Source organism: Trifolium pratense, linkage group LG1 (genome assembly GCF_020283565.1).
Source record: "Trifolium pratense cultivar HEN17-A07 linkage group LG1, ARS_RC_1.1, whole genome shotgun sequence".
Lineage (NCBI taxonomy): Eukaryota > Viridiplantae > Streptophyta > Magnoliopsida > Fabales > Fabaceae > Trifolium > Trifolium pratense.
In genome coordinates this window covers 39,258,454-39,280,107 of record NC_060059.1, presented here as the reverse complement: position 1 = coordinate 39,280,107, position 21,654 = coordinate 39,258,454, and the positions used below count along the sequence as shown (strand labels likewise).

The 21,654-nt window shown below is 32.0% G+C and overlaps 4 protein-coding genes across 7 annotated transcripts; 2 read left to right on the top strand and 2 right to left on the bottom strand.

Moving 5' to 3' along the window:
• Positions 1-162: 162 nt before the first annotated feature.
• LOC123916453 (probable WRKY transcription factor 50) lies at positions 163-1,382 on the top strand. 2 transcript variants are annotated; one of them, XM_045967926.1, is made up of 3 exons: positions 163-417; positions 700-835; positions 941-1,382. In XM_045967926.1, exons 1-3 carry the CDS (start codon positions 228-230, stop codon positions 1,062-1,064), a joined length of 450 nt encoding a protein of 149 aa, XP_045823882.1. In that variant the 5' UTR covers positions 163-227; the 3' UTR covers positions 1,065-1,382. The 2 variants fall into 2 exon arrangements, with proteins under 2 accessions (XP_045823882.1, XP_045823875.1); XM_045967919.1 differs by having other exon boundaries at positions 171-456.
• A 932-nt stretch (positions 1,383-2,314) lies between these two features.
• Positions 2,315-6,215, bottom strand: LOC123916438 (protein PLASTID MOVEMENT IMPAIRED 1-RELATED 1-like). Of its 2 annotated transcripts, XM_045967909.1 has the most exons (3): positions 5,932-6,116; positions 3,529-5,744; positions 2,315-3,406 (listed from the first exon to the last, which is right to left on the bottom strand). In XM_045967909.1, the coding sequence occupies exons 2-3, from the start codon at positions 5,730-5,732 to the stop codon at positions 2,542-2,544; spliced, it is 3,069 nt and encodes a 1,022-aa protein (XP_045823865.1). In that variant the 5' UTR covers positions 5,733-5,744; positions 5,932-6,116; the 3' UTR covers positions 2,315-2,541. The 2 variants fall into 2 exon arrangements, with proteins under 2 accessions (XP_045823865.1, XP_045823856.1); XM_045967900.1 differs by having other exon boundaries at positions 3,529-6,215.
• A 4,078-nt stretch (positions 6,216-10,293) lies between these two features.
• Positions 10,294-15,223, top strand: LOC123916426 (protein phosphatase 2C 50-like). 2 transcript variants are annotated; one of them, XM_045967886.1, is made up of 6 exons: positions 10,294-10,542; positions 10,752-10,841; positions 11,461-12,487; positions 12,600-12,917; positions 13,008-13,113; positions 14,540-15,223. In XM_045967886.1, exons 3-6 carry the CDS (start codon positions 11,612-11,614, stop codon positions 14,872-14,874), a joined length of 1,635 nt encoding a protein of 544 aa, XP_045823842.1. In that variant the 5' UTR covers positions 10,294-10,542; positions 10,752-10,841; positions 11,461-11,611; the 3' UTR covers positions 14,875-15,223. The 2 variants fall into 2 exon arrangements, with proteins under 2 accessions (XP_045823842.1, XP_045823849.1); XM_045967893.1 differs by lacking the exon at positions 10,294-10,542 and having other exon boundaries at positions 10,666-12,487.
• A 2,467-nt stretch (positions 15,224-17,690) lies between these two features.
• LOC123916418 (protein ALP1-like) lies at positions 17,691-19,904 on the bottom strand. The gene has a single exon (XM_045967877.1). It carries the CDS (start codon positions 19,595-19,597, stop codon positions 17,975-17,977), a length of 1,623 nt encoding a protein of 540 aa, XP_045823833.1. The 5' UTR covers positions 19,598-19,904; the 3' UTR covers positions 17,691-17,974.
• Between the last annotated feature and the right edge of the window lie 1,750 nt (positions 19,905-21,654).

Below are 21,654 nucleotides of genomic sequence, written 5' to 3'. Positions count from 1 at the left end.
AAAACTTTAAAGACCAAAAAGTTAGTACTACTAAGTATTATTTAAAGTGGTGTTGGTACGTGGCATTTATCTATCTATATCTAAATATATATCTTTGAAACTTCCTATTATGATTCATATTATATTAGGAAAGTCACCATGAAGCTACCTCCCTATAGCTCACTAATGGCTGCTGATCAGTGTTTTATATATATAGTCTAAACTCTAAACCATAATCATATTTTTTCATGAGTTGTTGCACTAACAAAATGACAGAGAGAAATCCAATAGCAGCAAATTCATCATCACCTGACAGTGATTTTAGCAACCAATGGTGTTTGGAACTCTCCGACTACATGAATTTAGATGATCACAACCAATGGTTACAAATTGATCCTACAATTGAACAGTCTTTTGTTTATCAGGCTAATGAAGCAGGTGGCAGCCACATTAATGAAGGATCTTCTAGTTCTACTAGTAATTAAGCCAATTTCATTTCATAAATTATTCAATTCAATAAAGTAAAGATTCTTTTTTCAGGTTCGTTGAATAATCGATGTATCTGATCTATAATATGAATCAGATATATTAGTTATTCAATGAACCTGAAAAACGAATATGATCTACTTATATATGAGACCAGAGGTGTAATATGTTATTTATATTGTCTTTATGTAGCCTATAGTACTTTAATATTGGTGTTGTCTTGTCATGTTTTAGGAGATACTAATACCACTACTATGAGTGTTAAAGAGAGAGTTGCATTCAAAACAAAGTCAGAGATTGAAGTACTTGATGATGGTTATAGATGGAGGAAATATGGAAAGAAAATGGTCAAGAATAGCCCCAATCCAAGGTATATATATATACATAATAAAAATGAAATACCATATGGTTAATTTATAGCATAGTTTATAATTATATATTATGAATTTATGAGTATGATGATGTGTGATTGCAGGAACTATTATAGGTGTTCAGTAGAGGGATGTCCTGTTAAAAAGAGAGTTGAAAGAGATAAAGATGATATAAAGTATGTGATAACAACCTATGAAGGCATGCACACCCACCCAAATTCTTGCTAGCTCCAATATTATATGTGAAAGTTTTGATAGTACGATGATATGATGCCCATGGTGCTGCATGTGCTCTTATGAATGTTACTATGTATTTCAATTTTCAACATGATATTGGATGTAAATGTCCAACAATGCTTGTGTTGGCATAGTAACTGCTGATGTACAATTTACCTTAAAAAGGGGGGTTTGAATAAGAATATGCAGCAAATATATCAATTCCTTTTGATGGAAGAGAACCACCAACCTTATTTAGGATTTACAACAGAATTTATGTATAATCTACTTTCTTCTTTTATTTTAATGGTAAATTGTTAGTTGTTAGGATGTTAATTTTTCTCTTTACCAGGACTTGAACTCTGAACCTCCAACTCTTTAACATTTAGCTCAACTAGTTTAGTCAATTGAGCTATCGATCCCACCTTTTATGTATAACCTACTAATTGTGGTATTTCGGAATTGAACTCAAGTAACAACCATTGTGAGCGGAACTCCGAAAGGTCATATGTGTCATGCAGACAACAATATCAAGAGGGTGTTCAAAGTTTGGTTTGAATTGAGTTTTGATCAAATTTGTTACTCCTAAACAAAATCAATTTTGGTTTAAATTGAGTTTATGTAATTATTCCTCAAATCTAGATTACTTCATTCCAATGAAGAACAGATTTGTTCAAGTCTGGTCAATGAGTCATGAAAGAATACAGATTAATCAGGGGGCAAGACATTTGAAACAATGGGGTAGCTTTGCCCACCCCTAAATTTTTTATATATTTGTATTTTTTTTCTTATCAACCCTCCGATTCTAGAGTTCGGCCGTGAGGTAAGTAAACTCTGACCAATAATTATTTCCACTAGAAATTAAACTCATGTTCTCCTAAACGATTCGTCCTAAAAAGAGCTCATTAACCACTTTAGTCTAATATTTTGTTTATACATTTGCATATTTACATAAAAATTAGCATTATTTTATCTTTAACTACTGCAAACAAGTTTATTCCTAAAAATTAGCATAATCAAAAGAGTTAAAAATAATATCTTAATTAATAGATTTATTCGCCTTATTTTGACACTTCAATATTTAGAAAGTCTATTATTCGGCAATAAAAATTATCAAGACAAAATTAAAAAAATGGACGAGTTTCTTACAAATATATTTACCTAAACGCCCCTATCATTTCATTTTATTGATTCCAAGTTTTGTTCTCATTTGCATACCAACAACACAGCTAGACTCGGTACTGTAAGTACATAACAGTTAATTACTTGATAATTTTACTTTATTACTTTAATTTGAGGTTGAGTACACATCTACAGAAGAATCAAGAAGGGTGATTCACAAAAAGAAAGGGTTATATCCAAAACACCAGAAAATTCAATACATGTTAAGATATCTGTGCTAGCTGACTCAACTATTTACAATTTTACATGGATAAATTAAACTTCGGAAATTGGCTAAAATAGCAAGTGAAAAATTATCTGACATTGTTCACTTTGGGAAGATGATATCAACATTCCTAATATGTGCATTAATATCCATGTTATCTTTAACACAAGAAATGCTCCACAAGATATCCTGATTCATCGACTTGTTGGTAAACAGCGAAGATGGTCTAACAATAATCGACTTTGATTTTGAAGACGAATGTTTGACAGTACTACTACACATGCCACTCGCAAGCAACCAACGCAACCCAGATTGTTGCTGAGACGCAGTGCCCCAAACTTGCCGGTTTCCACCTTTGTTAAGGACACCTGCAAGATGAATCTCCTTGATTTTGAATCTAGATTGAAGGGTTTCTTTATCTATATCTGCATTCTCAACAAAATCGCTGTCAACTCTTTCTACCTGAGTTAAAACCAGCATTGGAACTCCAACTGCTTCATAATTTCTTAGAGGATCTCTGTGCTGGATCATAAAAGCAACTGTTACGTGATTTCCCAAATATGTGCGATTGTTGTCATCTATTTCCGCATTATCTGCGGCACTTTTCAACCCTTCATTATCTAATTCAGTGACTTTATAATTGTGTGCTTTAAGGGTCTTCAAAATTTGTCCCAAACTATGTTTTCCTTGAATGATGCCAGAATCAAGTCTCGACCATTGATCCAATGTTACAGACAGACCCATCAAACCATCAAGATCATTGTTGATCTCTCCATGAATGTTTGATGGTGCCTCCTCATTTGAGATGCCAGATTGAATTCTCAACCCTTCTATTAAAAGGGCTTCAATCTTATTAACACTCATAGGAGCTATAGCTTCTAGAGACACAGAGTCCAAGCATTGGTCTTTATCTGTTAAATAACTACTTTGAAATTCTTCAAAGAAATCGTGCTGCCATGATCCCTTCCTGAAACAGAATAAGAGAAATTAGAAAGAAAATAAAAAATATCGCATGATATAAGTAAAAATAAAATATTTCACCAGTAGTAATTATGATTTATGGTACAAACTACAAACACACATGCTAACCTTCCGGGAGCTTCTGTGTTGGTGTCAGCATCCGACACAATATGCTTAATGGATTTTCCAGTGATATCTTGCAAAGGCATTAATTTAGAGATGTGATCATGTAGCTCTTGAGCTCTAGCAGATGCCATGTGCAGAAGTATATCCAATATATCGTTACCCATTTTCGCTGGTAGAACAACCGGATTAGATGCTTGAATGATGAGGTTCCCACGATTCTTAGCATTTTTGAAGAGGGAAGGACACATGGACCTCAAAAAGCCACCATTTGTTGTTTGAACAAACGAACCAAGCCCTTCACCAATTGATGGTAATATGGATGGTTCTTCGTCGGATAGTTCAATTGGACTTCCAAATCCACCAGCCCATGTTCTTGGAGAATTTTGAAAGTCCCTCTCATCTAAACCCCATTGTTGCATTAATGTATCAGTTTCCAGATCTTCAATAATCTTGGCCTTCCTTCTCTGTATTAATGATTGATTTTCCCTTTCATACTCCTCTTCGGCCGCACCAATAAGTAAAGATAAATCAGAATCCACGGCATAATTCCCACAGTTGTGTCCAAGTGTATCTTCCCCCAATTCCTCCTCGATTGCATCAAAATCAAAAGCGAAGTTATCTGAAGCTAGAGCCTCACTTTCAAACTGTCTTAAAAGATGCTCTCTAGGAGACAAGGGATCAGCATCAGAGCTTGAGCGAAACGAATCACTCTCCAATGCCAGTGTCTTTAAGAAATCACTCGTGACAGAGTCAATGATGTCATCCAAGCTATGTGACTTTTTATGTGCTTTATAATTTGATTCAACTCTCAAGTAGTGTTCTTCTTGGTCAAGAAGCTCTGATGTCTCAGGAACTGAATCCTCAACCTTCGTGCACGGTAGATTGATGGATGAAAAACTGAATCTATGCTTGATGTTATCTGCCATATCAACATTTACATTCCTAGAGTATACAGTATCCAGTGAATCACATCTTGCGTTCTTGTCAACAAACGTGTCAGCATCCTTAATAATCTCATCCACATTAATGATTTCAACTGTAGACATATCAACTACTTGAATTCCTGTTTGATCAAATTCGAACGAATCCTCTTCTGATATTTCTACTCCTTGTTCACTGATGGAAAATTCAGTGTCATCAGACACATATAGATTTGATCCTTGAGATGACTCTGAGTCTGCCCATGTTGAATTATCTAAGTTCCCCTCATCAAGCTTTTGATATAGGAAAGTGATTGATTTAGAAAAGCCTGAGCCAGAATTCATCACTGCTTCATTCGATAACACCATGTCATTTTGACTCTGCCGAACCTTTATGTCTCTATTGTTGGGACTGTAACCAACAACATTGTCGAGGCTGCTTGGACCCGTCTTCAAGTTAATAAGCCTAACAACATTCCCATTACAACCACCAAATCTCATTAATTCATCCTTCATAACTTGATAACTGAAACTAACATTTATTCTAGCTCCTAAAGCTTTTCCAACCAAACTAAAACTTGTACTCCATTTCCCCGAACTTTTATCACCCCATAACTCATCTAAACTCAGAGGCAAAAGCCTTGTGAGATCAACTTGATATTTCCCAATGTCATATCCAGGTTCCCCTACAATAGACGCATAAATCAAGAAACACTTGGAATCATACTTGACAGCATGACCAGACGCAGTGCGGCTACCATAAACAGTACATCTATGTATCAAAGTTTCATCGAACTCTGCAGAACCCTGCAATACCCTTGACGGACACGTCTGCAAAATGCTGTTTTTCCTTTTCCAATGCACAGATAATCTAACGCCGTCAAAACTCAAAGGTAGTCCCTCAATTGAATGGACATGAAGCTTAAAGCGACAATCAAACTTTCGAGAACCGATATGAGTCAAAGCTTTCAAGGGCTTCTTCCAATTCCATCCTAAAGACAACAACTTCTTGTCCCTTATCAACAGATCCTCACTTACAAATCTCGGCGTTGAGTTAAGTTGAGATTTCGACAAACGGGTTTTTTCAGCAGACTTAGATCTATTATGGAGTGAGGAAAGTGTGGAAGGCTTAAAAGGGGTATTTTGCAAGTAAAGTGCATTGCTTAATTCTTGAATATCATGAAGTAATTCTTGTTGACCATTTTTCCAATCAGTTTCAGTTTCAATTTCACCAACATCATAAGCATTATCTTTATTTTCAGAATCAAACTTTGGTTTCATCATCATGTTGGTATTGAACTTATTGAAACAATAAAATTGAAAGAAAAAAAAAATAACCCTAATAAATTAATTCAAATAACCCAGATCAATTAAAATCATTAATCATTAAAGAAAAAAAAATACAACAACGTGATGACTATGATCTAGTAAGCAAGAAAGAATTTTGAGAAAAGCAAATTGTTTGGGAATGAAATTAATTACTTACCAAAGAAAGAAGAGAAAAAAAAGGAATTGTTTTTGTGGGTTTGGTGAGATGAGAAAATGGAGTGTGTGACTAAATTGAAATTGAGTTGTGGTTATGCTTTGCAGCCATTGTCTTGCTCCGCCGGTAGAATTGAATTCGTGACTGACTACTTAGCTCAAGACAAAGATATTATTTTGGAATCAAATGTGTAGATCAAAAAGATTGAAATCATGATATCATCATTTTTTGTCTATTAGTAGTAGATAGATAGATTACATTTTTAAAAGGGAATAATAGGAGTGTTCGGAGTTCGAACTCTGACTCTGCACATACATATAGTGTGATGTTACTACCAATTGAGTTAAACTCACGAGGACTGAACCATAATATTTTTACTAGTTGCACGAGATTATTTTCTTTTTTAATATTAGTTAAGTGTTTGTTTTAAAATACTATTTGAGAAGTTTGGTCGAAAATTCTACGATAAGATTGAGATAATTTTTGCATGATATATGTTTGAGAATGTTATAGGGAAAGAGCAAGATGGAGAGTATTTATTATCTTCCCGATCTACACTATTAGGCGATTCTTTCTCTCATCTCTAATCCTTTAGACCGTATAGAAACCCTATAAATATAAAATAATTATAAACTTTACTATATTTCATATAAAGATATGTCAATCTATTTTCACTCTTGTTTCTATTCTAAAATGAAAATATGTTGTTATTTTTCATGGTCTTGAGATTTTATGGGAGCATGGTTTCCCATAAAATTAAAATATATCATGATTCTTTGATTGCGATAAATCTCCTCAATGATGATTGTCTGCTAACTCATTCCCAGTCGACTCTTTATGGAAAATATACAGCAAATTCAACGTCAAGCACAAGATAATATTTATTTTTTTCAATAATATTTATTTGCTTATGTTTTATTTTCCTTTGAAGGAAAAAATTATTTAGAACATTGTCTATATTTTTTTTCCAGTTGTTTATGAGATATATTTTATTTAATTTATTTAAGTGTGAAAATATGTTTAAGATGTTACAAGGGAATAGTAGGATGGGAAGTACTCTCATGTTCCACATTCAACAACAATGAGAGATTCTCTCTCTGTTCTTTTTCATTTTATATTATTTAGAAGGTTGTTTGTGTCTTTCTTTTCATTTCAATTGTTTATGATATTGATTTTATTTAATTTATTCTAGTATGAAAATACGATATATGTTTAAGGATGTTACAGGGGCATAATGGGGTGGAAAGTACTCCTTCATTCCACGTTCATTAACACTGAGAAATTTTCTCTATGTTCTTTTTTATTTTGAAGGTTGTCTATGTGCTTTTTTTTTTGACACATTATTTTATGTTATTTAGAAGGGTTAAATATGTTTTAAGTCCCTACATTTTACTCTATAGTCAAGAATAGTCCCTATATTTTTTTTATGATGTAAAAAAACCCTATATTTTTTTCCGTTGTCAAGTTTAGTCCTCACCGTCAAGAATAGTTCCTATATTTTTTGTGGTGATGAAAACGGTGGTTTATTGGAGGAAGAGAGAGAAATAGAAGGAAATAGTTGGCGGAGGAAGAAAGAAGGAAAAATTTGGTGTGGTAAGGTGTACCATAAATCTGGTGAAAAAAGACACATGTCATCATGTTATTTGCTAATTGCGTCACATCATCAATATGTTAAGAAAATTTGACGGTGAGGACTAAACTTGATAACGGAAAAAAATGTAGGTTTTTTACATCATAAAAAAAAATGTAGGAAATATTTTTGACAATAGGGTAAAATGTAGGGACTAAAAACATAGTTAACCCTATTTAAAAAGTTGTTTGTGTTTTTTTTCCTTTCAATTGTTTATGATATTGATTTTATTTATTTTTCGAGTATGAAAATATAATATATGTTTAAGGATATTACAGAGGGCATAGTGGGAAGGGAAGTACTCCTCTATTCCCGTTCAACAACACCGAAAGATTCTTTCTTTCTCTGTTCGTTTTTCCTTCAAAGGTTGTATATGTCCTTTTTTATTTTATATTATTTAAAATGTTGTATATTTTTTTATTCAATTGTTTATGAGATGCAAAATACTCTTTTGTTTATTTTATATTATTTAAAATGTTGTTCTTTTATCTTTTGAAGGTTATCTATGACCTTCTTTACTTTATATTATTTAAAAGGTTGTCTATGATTTATTTTTTTAAAAAATAGATAATGAAGTTGATTTTATTTAATTTAAGTATAAAAAGAGATATATGTTTAAGGATGTGACACGAGTATAGTGGATGAGAAGTACTCCCCCGTTCACCGTTTAATAACACTTGAGAGATTTTCTCTCTCTCTCTCTCTCTCTCTCTCTCTCTCTCTCTCTCTCTCTCTCTCTCTCTCTCTCTCTCTCTCTCTCTCTCTCTCTCTCTCTCTCTCTCTCTCTCTCTCTCTCTCGTCCCAATCTCACAGGGCTGTGTATGGACTTCATCGAGAAAAAGTAATTGTAAATTCTATATTATTTTTCAAATGAATATTAACGTACTTTGACCATTTTCTTATTCTCAAACTTTTTTTGTCACTATATCACAAAAAATCAATTTTCACGGAAGAGCATCAAATGGGGAAAATCTATGTGTAGATCTCTACTCACATTGATAAATTAACATCCTTAAAATGTTTGAATGAAGGTTTATGAAAAGTTTAAAATTGGAATTATAAAAAAATTCATAAATTATAAAATCTCTCTCTCTCTCTCTCTCTCTTAGAGTGCTTTATGGGACATTTCCTATAAAACTTTTCTAGGTGCGCAGACTGCTGGAACAAGCGTGGACAGGTGACATGACAAATCGTTTTCTATGGAAAATTATAGTTTTTTCCTGTTTGAAATCATTTTAACATTCAATCTTACCCTAATTTATATGCAGTGTTAAGATATGTTATGATTCTCTCATTAATTCCAGAGATACCTCATCGACCACCATAAGAAAGCAAAAAAGTTTCTTTGACCGAAGGCTTATATTTGATGGTTGATGAGGTATATCATAGCCGTCAAAAATGCCAGATGCAATAACAAATTTGCATTTCTTAACATATTTAATGTCTAGAGGATCCATTTCAGCACCACCCACCTTGGATAAATCCACAGTGCACCTTCATATTTGACTTCTGTTTGAAACTCTCCTCCCTTTGTTTCCAACTTATATGGCCTCCAAAAAGAGGAGATGACTCAGAATTATTATTTGGAACCTCATCTTCGGTAACATACAATAATTTTTTGACAACTTTGTTGGAAGTTCTTTCAGTAGGGATAACTATTTTATCAGGGTCATTGGAAACATGAATGGGATATCTGTGAGGTTTTGTTACAAGTCCCATAATATCTAACATGGTGTAAACCGGTTGTCATATGTACGTGGGGTTATGTTATAATTCTCTCATTATAATATATCTTAACATGTAGTGTGCTACAAATTAAACGGGTTGTTATTATTTTATTTTTATACATTGGAGTAAATGAAATTTGAACTCAAAAATTCAGATTACTACTCAAATCATTTACTATTTGACCAATTATTGTTTGTTATTGAAGAAAAATGTCGATGATGTATATATTTTTTTGATAAGTTATGTCAATAATACAGTATTTTCTAATTGGACGGAACCCATACATCAAAGTGATGCTTATGTTTTTTATATAGTAAAATATTAAGTGGAGTTTGGCTTAGAGTCTCATTAGTTAGTATTAGTAATAGTCTTAAAACTCAAAAGTATTACTACTATTTACATATAATAACAAAGAAACCACTTATTAAAAAAAAAAAACAAAAACTCTTATCAGCCACGAGTGAGATCCTTACAACTTATACATCTATACCAACTTTCACATCTGATTTTCTTTTTTTAACAATTAGTATTTTCTCTCCTCCTTGTTAATCTAAGGAACATAATAGGTATAAGAACTATCAAAGTTACTAACAAACAATAACAACAACTACTAATTCATCCGCTTATATATTTCTAAAAAGTCAAAAACTAAATATAAGAATTTTGTGGAATCTTCTAGATGGGTAAAAGTATAAAATTATTTCTTTCAATCGAATTTTCTTCATTGAGAATCTAATGTATCTGATCTATTTTTTTTTATTTTTAGAATTATCTGGTCCATATTATAGACTAGATACATTAGATTCTTAAGGAATCTAAAAAGTAAAGTATCTCTTGTATTAGGGACCGAAAGGAAATATAAATCACTTATCAGTCATTCATTATTAATCAGACATGCATAAATTTTCAGGTTACACAGCAATCCCATGATATCATATCATCATATAATGGATGAATGAATGAGTGGAGAAGCTTTAATATGCTCTTCAAGATTTGACATCTGCCCACTCTCTTCCTTTTCTCTACTAGTCTAGTACTAGTACTCTACACTCACCCAAACAACTTTCCTTTTTATCATTGTCTTTTTCTCTCTTCAAGATATTTTACTATTATTCTTACCTATAAATAACAATAATAATTTCATATTCTTTATATTACTTAATAAAAAACATAAAATTTTGTAGGTCATCTTTCTCATCCATTTTCTCCTCACTTCCAATTCCATACACCCACTTGCCCATCCACACATCATTCAGGTATGCATATCACATCATCATATATTATTTTATATTATTACAAAAATATTAAATCAAAGAAAAAAACATAACTTAGCTGTTATCATTTAATGGGTCAAGATTATTATTATTAAGTAATGAAAAAAAAAAAAAACACTAATGTCTTTTTATTTTATTTTATTTTAAGGTTAATGATGTTATGTTACTTTTTCCCAATTCATGGGTTTCAGGTGTCAATGTGTGAGAAGAAACAACAATAGAAAGAGAAAAGATATAGTTGGAAGTGAAGGAACCATACCCTACACCGTTGACAAAATTAGGTAGTGACTTATTAGTGACACTTTTTTTTGGTTTTGTTTTTGGTTCTTTCATTCATTGATTTTGATTGATTTTTCTAGTAATAATAATGACTATAGAGAGTGTAAGCTTGTGATGTGTTGCCTTAGATCCAGGCAACTCACCAGTGGTATGTGGAAGAAAAAAAGGTGTTATCTTTTTAGGTTTATCTTGTGATTTTTTTAAGACTTTGCACTTTTTCTGGGTTTCTTTCTCATGACTTGTTTGTTCTTTCTTGTGTTTGTAGATAAGGGGTGTTGTTGTTTTCTTAGCCCTTTTTAAAATTTGTCTCTTTTTAATTGGTGGGGTTTAATTTTTCTTAGTGGAGTATGTTTTCATACAGATAAAGTTTGTATTTTTAAATGTTTTCTGGCTGTTTCCAATTGTTCTTCTCCCTATAGGTTGTTCACAAAGAAGAGTTGTGACAAGAAGTTGTTTATGCTAAGTGTGGCAATAGCTATTTTTATGGTTGAAATTTCTTGAAATGGAAGTTTGGATCCATTATTGTTGACCAGATCTGATTACTGAATTTTTCTTTTAGCAATTATTTAGCTTGTTCATGCTTTGTATTGCTTGAATTTTGCTTCTTCTTTTGTCATATAGGGTCTCCTTAGGGATGGAAAATGCCACACTTCATATTTTAAGATCCTTTTCAATCAGAAAAGCAGGTGATCAATTAGTTGAAATATGAAAGGTTTTGTGATACCAAAGGGGTGGGAGGTTAACTTTTTGTATTATCTAGATAGGGATTTCAATGGAAGTGTTGTTATATGTGGTTTCAGTTCCATTAAGAGTAGATAACTTAGTCTGCGATAACTCAATCATAGCTACATACATGGATGTATCCAAATTTAATTCTGTAACTAAGGTTTCCACCGAGACAGTTGTAAGTTCAGACGATTGTCATAATAATGGTGGCAATTTGGATGTTGAAATCGGTATTAAAGAAGTCACGCCACCGGAATTAGATAAGAAAGGAGAAAGTCCTTTGATGGATATGATATCCGAAAGTAAAAGTGTTTTGGTTGCTGGTGATGTAGGTTTAGCTCCTGAAAGTGAGGAGGATGATTCATTATCATTGGAAGGTGAACAGTTTATTGATAGCTCGTGTTCTCTATCAGTTGTTAGTGAAAACAGTAGTATAGGTGGAGAGGAGTTTATCGCTTCTGATGCTACTTCAGAAGTTGGGACACCATGTTCGATAGACATGGAGAAGAGTATCGGTCCGGTCAATATTGTTGCTCCAGCTGCTGATTTGGGGGAGTCGAATGTTGACACAGATATTATGAGTGAACCCCTTGACGTGGCAGAGAGTTTGGACCAAGAAATTGGAGTTGAATCAGACCCAAAGCCTTCTACAGTTGTTGTTCATCAGCTGCCTCAGGAAGAGGGAACAAGTGTAACAGTTGTCCGGAGTGTTTTTGAATTGGATTATACCCCGTTATGGGGATTCATATCGCTATGCGGAAGAAGACCTGAAATGGAAGACGCATTTGCAACTGTTCCTCGATTTTTGAACATTCCCATTCAAATGCTAATCGGTGATCGAGTACATGACGGAATAAACCGGTCTTTTAGGCCACAAATGACTCATTTCTTTGGAGTCTATGATGGCCATGGTGGCTCTCAGGTAAAATTTAGTTATCTCGTGTCCATTCATTTTAGCTTTATGTGAATTGTCCTTCACGTCTAGCTTTCCCTGAATTGTCCTTCACATTGAGCTATTTTTTTCCTTCATTCAGGTGGCAAATTATTGTCGCGAACGCATCCATTTGGCCTTGGCTGAGGAAATAGAATTTGTTAAGGAAGGTCTAATCAATGGTAGTATTAAGGATGGTTGCCAAGATCAATGGAAAAAAGCTTTCACCAATTGTTTCTTAAAGGTTGATGCTGAAATTGGCGGAACAACTAATAATGAAGCTATTGCGCCAGAAACTGTTGGCTCCACTGCTGTTGTTGCTCTTATATGTTCATCTCATATTATAGTTGCGAATTGTGGTGATTCCAGAGCCGTTCTTTGTCGTGGCAAAGAACCAATGGCGTTATCAGTGGACCATAAAGTAAGTTACTTCTAAAATGTTTTGGATATCCTTTAAAAAATACGACTAATCATTAGTGTTTTTATTTTTTATTTTATTTTGATATGTTAGCCGAACAGAGAAGATGAATATGCAAGAATTGAAGCAGCCGGAGGAAAGGTGATACAATGGAATGGCCATCGTGTATTTGGTGTCCTAGCAATGTCAAGGTCTATCGGTATGCACTTCATAATCATAAATTTTACTTTATTTTGGTTGTATGATATGAGTATCTTTTATTGTTAGTCCTTTAGCCCGTTTGTTAGAGGGTGTGAGATGAAAGGGTATCTTTGGTTCTGACGAGGGATTTTGAGATTAGAGGTTTCTCCTTTAATCTTGTCCGGTTTATATCAATCTTGTGTACTAATTTGAGTTTCATAGAATTCCTTTAGTGAGTGGCTGAGGCTTTCTTTTCACAATATATTCGTCATTATTATCTTTTCAAGTGATGAAGGACAAATGCTTGTTGAGTTCCCTTTGGATTTGATGCACTTCAAATGTATAAATGTTTGGTCAAACAAAAATGCTAAAAAGTTGAGTACTCTTTCCATTCATTTGTTGACGAGTAAGCTATTTCCAAAACTTAGTCTTTTAGAGGCTAATGTTTAACAGATAGGTGCGTACTTATTAAGAAATGAATGGTGAGAATATTTACTCTTTCATTATCATAGTAGAACTGTTTGTTTTTCCTTTTAATTAACCCTGAAAATCACTTTTATGTTCCCATTTGAATCAGAATAATGATAGGGAATGTGCTTACCTTTATTTAAAATGTTTTTCATTACCATTTTACATCGCAAGATGCATCAACTTGAAGTTTAATCATCTAGTTTTTAGAATACTGTTTTTGTTAGGTTTTGTTCATGTAAGCGTTGAGTCCAAAGATAATTGCAGAGGGCAATTGAAATGAATAATTTGCATTTAGATGTCCAATTTAGTTTGTATATTTCTCAGAGTCAGTCCAAAGTTTGCCGGAGGAAATTATCATGTATCACACCTTGCACACCATCATCTTGTGGGTCCCTCTTCTCATGTTGCACCCTTCTGTGTTAAACAACTTTCATTCCTTATTTTTGGGCTCATTATAAAAGAAGATTTAGAACATCTTATTGGTTACAGTTGCTATTTTAATATTTCTGATGATGGAAACTTTGCACGATGTTGAGAATCTTACGGAAAGAAGACTTGTCTTCAGATTGTTGTCATTCTCTCTCTGATAGTGGTTTCAGCACCTTCTGTTTATAGTAGCAGGACAATATTGAAATTTGCATCTTGAATAGACCATAGTTCTTAAAGAGAGTTTAATTTTTAGAGGAGTTGAACTCAATTGGTTTGAGCTAAGGGTTAAAGGAGTTAAAGGTACAGGGTAAGTCCTGACAAAGGTGAAAAATACTAACAACTAATTACTAACTTTGGCCGTTTAAAAAAAAGAAAAGATTTGAATGGAAAATGCACAAAATTGGCATTAGTATTGTTTGTAGTACAATTTTATTTTAGTTTACCATGCAAACCGATGATGACCAACTTGCAATCGAGTCCCACAATAATTGTGCAGTTTTTATTAAGATGTAACTATTTCTGCTTATCATGGTTGTAACTTTCAGGTGACAGATATTTGAAACCGTGGATTATTCCGGATCCAGAAGTTCAATTCATTCCTCGTGCAAAAGAGGACGAATGTCTCATTTTGGCTAGTGATGGTCTGTGGGATGTGATGACAAACGAAGAAGTGTGTGATCTGGCTCGAAAACGTATACTTCTTTGGTACAAGAAAAACGGCTTAGAACTACCCTCAGAAAGGGGAGAGGGAAGTGATCCTGCTGCACAAGCAGCAGCAGAGTTTCTGTCGAATCGCGCTCTTCAGAAAGGAAGCAAAGACAACATCACCGTGATTGTTGTCGATCTAAAACCTCAACGCAAGTACAAGAACAAGACATGATGATGTCGAGGTTGTTTGAAGATTATTATTGTACTATAGAAGCATAATATAATCCAATATAGTTTTTTTTGCCCCATTAATTTTTCACCAGGGCATTCATCCTCTGTACTATAATACATCTTACCTAGAACTCAACTAATTAAGAGTCTCCTTCACTGTACTGCATTGGATTGGAGCTATGTAAATTTAGCTGCTTATTGTAGGGATGATAAGAGACTACATCCAATGCCTTTGACATCTTTTAGCATATTGTATTCATTATTATGCCTCCGAGTACAAAGGCTCTGTGAGGTAAAAACTTGAATATTATTTTAGCATGTGTGTTTATAAAGCAGTAACTAATTTGTTAGTAGTGGTTTTCAATTTTGTATTCCAATGTCAAACGTTTATATAGCTTATAAACTAAAAGTTCTGTTTGGTAACAGTATTTTTATTATGAGCTTATAGCTTATTTTACTAGCTTATATCATATTTTCTAAACGCTATTTTAAAAAGCTTATATAGCTTATAATTTTTTTCTTCCATTTTTACCCTTATTATTTTATCTAAAATTCCTTTTTACCCTTTATAATTTATTCTAAATTAAATAAACTAAATATACATCAATATCGCTGTATTAACTATTTATGGTTCATTTGGATTGACTTATTTTTAAGCTTATGCGAAACAATTTATGCAAATAAATAAGTTTTTATATATTATTATAAGTTTTTCAAGATAATTTATGAAAAATAACTTAATACAATTTTTATTAGTGAAAATTTATGAATCAATACAAAACTTTATTTATTTACATAAGCTATTTTCTTAAGTTCAGAAATAAGTCAAATCCAAACGGACAATAACATTGCCGAATGAAATAATAACATTGCGAACCACATATATGCTTCTTTTTTTTGACACATCCACATATATACTTTACTCTAACTGCTTTTTTATTTTACACCGAATAAAAACTAAAATAAGATCTTGATAACAAAAAAAAAAAAACTAAAATAATTGATCAAAATAAACCTAATTCAAGAAGTATGACAATATCCATTGTGCTTTTAGTTTTAGTAATTTATTATAAATTGATAAAAAAAATAGACATAGTAAACTTTTTATTGTGTTGAATATATTTTATTCCTATATTTTTTTTAATAAATTATAAAACTGAAATGAAAATAAACTTAAATATTAATTTGATATAAATTTTATTAGAATTAATTAAGATGTTCTTTTATGTCATTTTACATTTTTTTTTTAATTATGAAATTTTATTAAAATGAAATTAGCTTATAGTTTTTATTAAGATGTAACTATTTCTTAACGCCAACATGGATGATCCTCGGCTGACCCCTCGTGATCCAATAGTAATTACTGGATAAGTTTTAACCAAGAAAAAGAGATTTATTTCAAGATGGATAGTGATAGAATCATGATATTTCAATGAAAATTTGTGAGTATCACACAGTCTATGATGAATTTGGCTGAGTTGTACATCAGCAAAATTATGAAGTTGCATGGAACTACCTCTTTCACAGTGTCACATAGATACAGATACTAGATTTACATATAATTTTTGGAAGAGTTTGTAGAAATCTTTAGGTACTCAGCTTGGGATGAGTTCAGTCTATCATCTTTAGAAGACTTGTTGAAAGCTTGTGTGTTAAAATAAAGTGGGAGCTGGTATGAGTTTTTCTACTCATAAATTCACTTATAAAAATACCTTCACTCTATTATTGGGATGACACTTATGAAAACCTTATATAGTAGGAGATACATTTATCTTATTAAATTATGAGTTTTAGAAAAGTTGGAAGTGAGTTAGAAAGGCCTACACCAAGGGTCTGTTTGGTAAAAATAAGTTATAAGCTAGCTGATAGCTGAAAAGCTAGCTTATAGCTGATAGCTGAAAAGCTAGCTTATTGAAATTAAAGTGTTTGGTAAAATTAGCTTTTAAAGTGGTTATTAAATATAAAATTACATAATTGATAGTGGGTAGTTTATTTTTTAGAGTGAGTAGTTATTAAATTAAAGGGTAAATGTGGAATAAAGTGTAAAAAGCTATAAGCTATAAGCTCAAATGCTACTTGAAATAGCATCTGAAAAAAAGCTATAAGCTAGTACAAAAAGCTTGTTACCAAACACCTCTAATTTTTTGAAACAAGCTTATAAGCTCATATAATAAGCTATAAGCTAGCTTATTTGTGTTACCAAACAAAGCCCAAGTCCTTAGGCTAACAAATTCTTTTAAGCAACACAAAACAAAAGGCTTATATGGTAGCAAGTATATATGCAGTAAACAAACCTTTCATTCTTTACTTCATCAGTGAAAGCAATTTTCTACTGAATTAAATGTTGATACAATACATTAGGTTAATTTAATTCACCCTATCTAGTTACTACTAGAGAAAATTTAAACTATTTATATCACTTTCCCTAAAAGTTAGTTTTTTTATTGGTTTAACAGGACTAATGTCTGAAAACAATAGGCACTATGAAACACATATGCATGACAAATTGACAGTTATTGGAAATTGAATAAGCATAGGTAAAGATAGAATCAAAACTCAACATGATCTATTTGATTTAACCAAGGACTGTTATTATACCATTTTCTCACACTGCCTAAATAAACATTTTCTCACATGTCTAGATGTCAATATTTGAACACTGTTGACTTTAATTACATAAGAAATCAACTATGAGGATGATTCTATGTTATGTTACTTGTAAGAACAGAATAGAATATGTCAGTGAACTATATCAATTGATCTTCAGATAAATTGCAGTATAGAAATTATACAAAACAATCTATGAAAGTATAGGAATGACACAAAAGAATATTGTCATTTTATTAACTAATCTCTTATTTGGGTATGAAAATGTATACTGATGAATTACAACTTTGGATCTAACCATATCTAAACTTTATCATACATACTTGTTAAAGAGGCTAATACATCTTATCTGTTACAAAGCCACCTCAACAAATAATGATGAATAAAACTTCAACATTATGTAAATAAATAAACAAGCAAAAAACAAAATCATGTTTTCAAAGAAGCATAAAACAATGATCAAAATGCAACAAATTACACAAACTTTCATCAGTTTAGAGAAAAGAAGTGCCTGCTAAACCATGATGCAAAAGATTATGAGCAATAGCATCTCTAGCCTTCAAAGAATTCACTGATCTCAAACCAACTTCAGGAACCATTTCATCATCAATAATATCAACCTTAAGTTCAGGATCCAATTTTTCACCTTTCATCTCACAAATATTATGCAAAACACAACAAGCACCAAGAACAACAGGTAAATCTTGAAGCTTAACTTCAGTTCTTTTCTGCAAACAACTCCACCTACCTTTCAATCTAGCAAATGCATCTTTAGCAACTTTTTGTATCTCACCAATTTTCTCATTAAAACCATGTTGTGTCCAAGTAAGATTTTGTTGACTATAAGGTACTAAAACCCAATCCATTAAAGGATACCCTGAACTTCCAACAATCCAAACACCATTAAGAAGTCCTCCATTATTAGCCCTTTGAAAAAGTGCTGATTTTTCTAACACTTGATCATCCGGCATCGAACCAGGCCAACCGATACAAACATCGGTGAAAACACCATTAGTATCAACAACTCCTTGAACTGTAATTGAATAAGAAGTTTTCTGATTCCTCTCAGTATGTCTCTTATTGAAATAAGCAGCTACACTAATCTTAGGAGCTATAATTGGAACATGTGAAGTATACATAGATCCTACAACATTTGGAATACCAGAAATACCCTCAAATTCAGTTTTAATTTTTCTTAAACTATCTTCATTAGGCCATTGAAGATACTTAGGCATAAGAACAGTTTTAATAGCAGTGCAAACTTCAAGAACAAGTTTATGACAAGTCGATATACCTAAACCGAATTTTTTCGAAACAATTCTAAGAGGATCACCTGTTGCTAATCTCCATAGACAAACAGCTACTCTTTGTCTAACTGGAATTGCATTTCTCAAAGTTGTATCTTCTTTCACAATTGCTGAATTCAATTCTTCACAGATTAAATCAAAAGTTGATTTTCCCATTCTAAAAGCTTTCTTAAATTCATGTTCAGGAAAATCTTCATTGTTACATTCATCCCACCATGATCCTGAACGATCCTTCACCCAAAGTCTTCTCTGTGAACCACCAGATTTACCACCATTAACATCATTAGCTATACCTTCACTTGTTGCTTCTTCTAAACCGTCGCTAAAAGTAGCAGCAATAGCAACAGAATTTGACATGTTTCTTGTTTTTTTTCTTCTAACTCTCTCTGATTCTTCAACTTGGCTAAAACTATCATCAAGATTGGAGTAATAATCAACCATGGCTTTTGTTTTCTTCTTATGATTTGTCTCTAGAGAGAATTTCTCATCCTCTGAGACTTTTTTACTCTGTTGATTTTCAAGTTTCTCTTGTTCATCAAACAAGAGAATTGATGTGAGAATACCTTTTATTTCTTCTTTCTTGTTCTTCTTGTTTTTGCCACCAGCTTCATTGTTGTTGTTGATTGAACCATGGTGATTATTATCATCATCATCATCACCACCATCTTCATTTTTTCTGCGTCTTTTTCTGGTATTTGTTGAAGTAGCACTGTTATTGTTGTTGGGATTATTCATTTGATCAAATGAATTTTGAAGTAAGGTATAAACGTAAGAAAGTGATTCTGGGTCTGCAAAAGTTGGGAGTTTCATAAATACTAGAAATTAAAATTGAAGAAGAAAAAAAGTGTTTTGTAATGGAAAAAACTGTTGCTATAGGTATATATCTATGGTTATTGAAATAGAAACTGTTGCTAAAAGTATATATCTATGGTGGTTGTGTTGAATAACAGAACAGAACACAAAAAATTGTTTCTCTGTTTTTGTTTTTTTTCTTTTGTTTGATGATGTTTTTTAAGGTAGAAATTTATTTGTGTGTGAACACAAAGGTGTGGTGTGAACGCGTAGGTTGAAATATTAGGAAATCATAAAATAAAAAAGAGATGCGGCATGAAATAAATAATGTGAAACAAAGTCTTCAATTATTAATTAATTTAAATTCAGTGTATGTGAAAGGGATATGTATGTATGGACCTTTGGTTTGTATTTTCTTTCTTTTTTTTTTAATTGACAGATCATAGAAGACTGTCATCGGTATGATTCTTATTTCATAAATAATAAATTGTTTAGATAATTTTACATAAATTATAAAAAAAAGAAGATATTCAAATTTTAGTACATTCATGTATTCATTTTAATTTTTAAGTTATTAAATTATTTGATAAAAATAAAAGAGAAAGATAAAGTTTGTTGTTAGAAAAAGATAAATTATAAATTACTTTATCAAAATATCTTTCATTGTATGAAAAAGAGAAAGATAAATTAAAAGAAATGAAATAAAAGAGAGTATAAATAGTAAATAACATATAATAATATTATTATTTTTCGTGAGTATGATTAAATTGGTAAAAAATATTGTCATATGTAAGAGTTGAATTTTTAATTTGGGATTCTGCATTTATTCACTTTAAAGAGTAAAAGTTTGGTCACTATATTATTTGACAAACAATATTGTACAATTTTTTTTTATGCAATAGAAAGAAAAAAAAAACAATTAAATTAAGTCTGTGGGAAGGAAATCTCCATTGATTGAGTCTGCAAGAATGTAGATAGAAAGAGGGACAACCAATCGTTAGTTGATTTAGTGTTGATTGACGCTAAATTTCGTAGGGAAGACCACGATTCGATCTCCGCAACTACGATCGGGAGGGGCTGGAACCACTTAATGTCATAACTAACCCCCAAATTAGATTAGGCAGTCCAGTAGACCGGATAGTGGTGGTGAAAAAAAAAAGCTAGGCATTGTCTCTAAGAGATCACGTCCACATCCAATCTTGCTTCATGTTTAGCTAACCAATCTGCACAACTATTACCTTCGTTCCCTCAAGGAATGATGGAAAGAGAAGAGCCAATAATGAATGAACCTCTTGATTAGGTCAATAAGAAGTGCGTATAAAGGCGAGTTGTAGGAACTCCATCCTAAATAAAAATGCAAAGTAGATTGACAATCTGATTCACACTCAACATACCACTAATAAATTAGAAGTGATACATTTTAGGTATAATTAAAAAAATTGCACTGAACGATTAAAAGTAACACTTATTTTGATTATTTTTAAAAAATGTGACATCTATTTTACTATGAATAAAATATTTGATTTATTCTATTTTGTGTCCATGAAAAACAACAGTTTTTATAAAGAGTTTAATTGTTGTGCACCGTCGGTGTAAATTATTTTTACACATACATCCAATGACGCGTTGCCACATCATTTAATGAATGTGACATATCATGTGTTTTTAATGACCATACATGATGTGTCGGTTTATTATTGGACGCATGTGCAAAATAACTTTACACCGACGGTGCATATAAATTAAATTCTTTTATAAAATGTGACAATTATCGTGACAAAAAACATACTTCTTTTTAATACTATAATTTAAACCAAACAATAATACACTAGAGTCTTCCCCATTAACAGAAAAATACACTAGAATCTTCTCATTAGAGGAGTAGTAAATTGTACATAAACACTTTTGTATATCTTATTAAGATTTGTAAATACTATAATGTATGTATGGACCTTTGGTTTGTATTTTCTTTTTCTTTTTTTAATTGACAGATCATTGAAGACTGTCATCGGTATGATTCTTATTTCATAAATAATAAATTGTTTAGATAATTTTACATAAATTATAAAAAAAAA

Bases quoted from the DNA above. Each gene is read 5' to 3' on its own strand.
- LOC123916418 (XM_045967877.1), bottom strand. From the start codon at position 19,597: ATGAAACTCCCAACTTTTGCAGACCCAGAATCACTTTCTTACGTTTAT.
- LOC123916426 (XM_045967886.1), top strand. From the start codon at position 11,612: ATGGAAGTGTTGTTATATGTGGTTTCAGTTCCATTAAGAGTAGATAAC. The intron at 12,488-12,599 runs GTAAAATTTAGT...TCCTTCATTCAG, and splicing joins ATGGCCATGGTGGCTCTCAG to GTGGCAAATTATTGTCGCGA. The intron at 13,114-14,539 runs GTATGCACTTCA...TGTAACTTTCAG, and splicing joins AGCAATGTCAAGGTCTATCG to GTGACAGATATTTGAAACCG.
- LOC123916438 (XM_045967900.1), bottom strand. From the start codon at position 5,732: ATGATGATGAAACCAAAGTTTGATTCTGAAAATAAAGATAATGCTTAT. The intron at 3,407-3,528 runs GTTAGCATGTGT...ATTCTGTTTCAG, and splicing joins AACACAGAAGCTCCCGGAAG to GAAGGGATCATGGCAGCACG.
- LOC123916453 (XM_045967919.1), top strand. From the start codon at position 228: ATGAGTTGTTGCACTAACAAAATGACAGAGAGAAATCCAATAGCAGCA. The intron at 457-699 runs GTAATTAAGCCA...GTCATGTTTTAG, and splicing joins AGGATCTTCTAGTTCTACTA to GAGATACTAATACCACTACT. The intron at 836-940 runs GTATATATATAT...GTGTGATTGCAG, and splicing joins AAGAATAGCCCCAATCCAAG to GAACTATTATAGGTGTTCAG.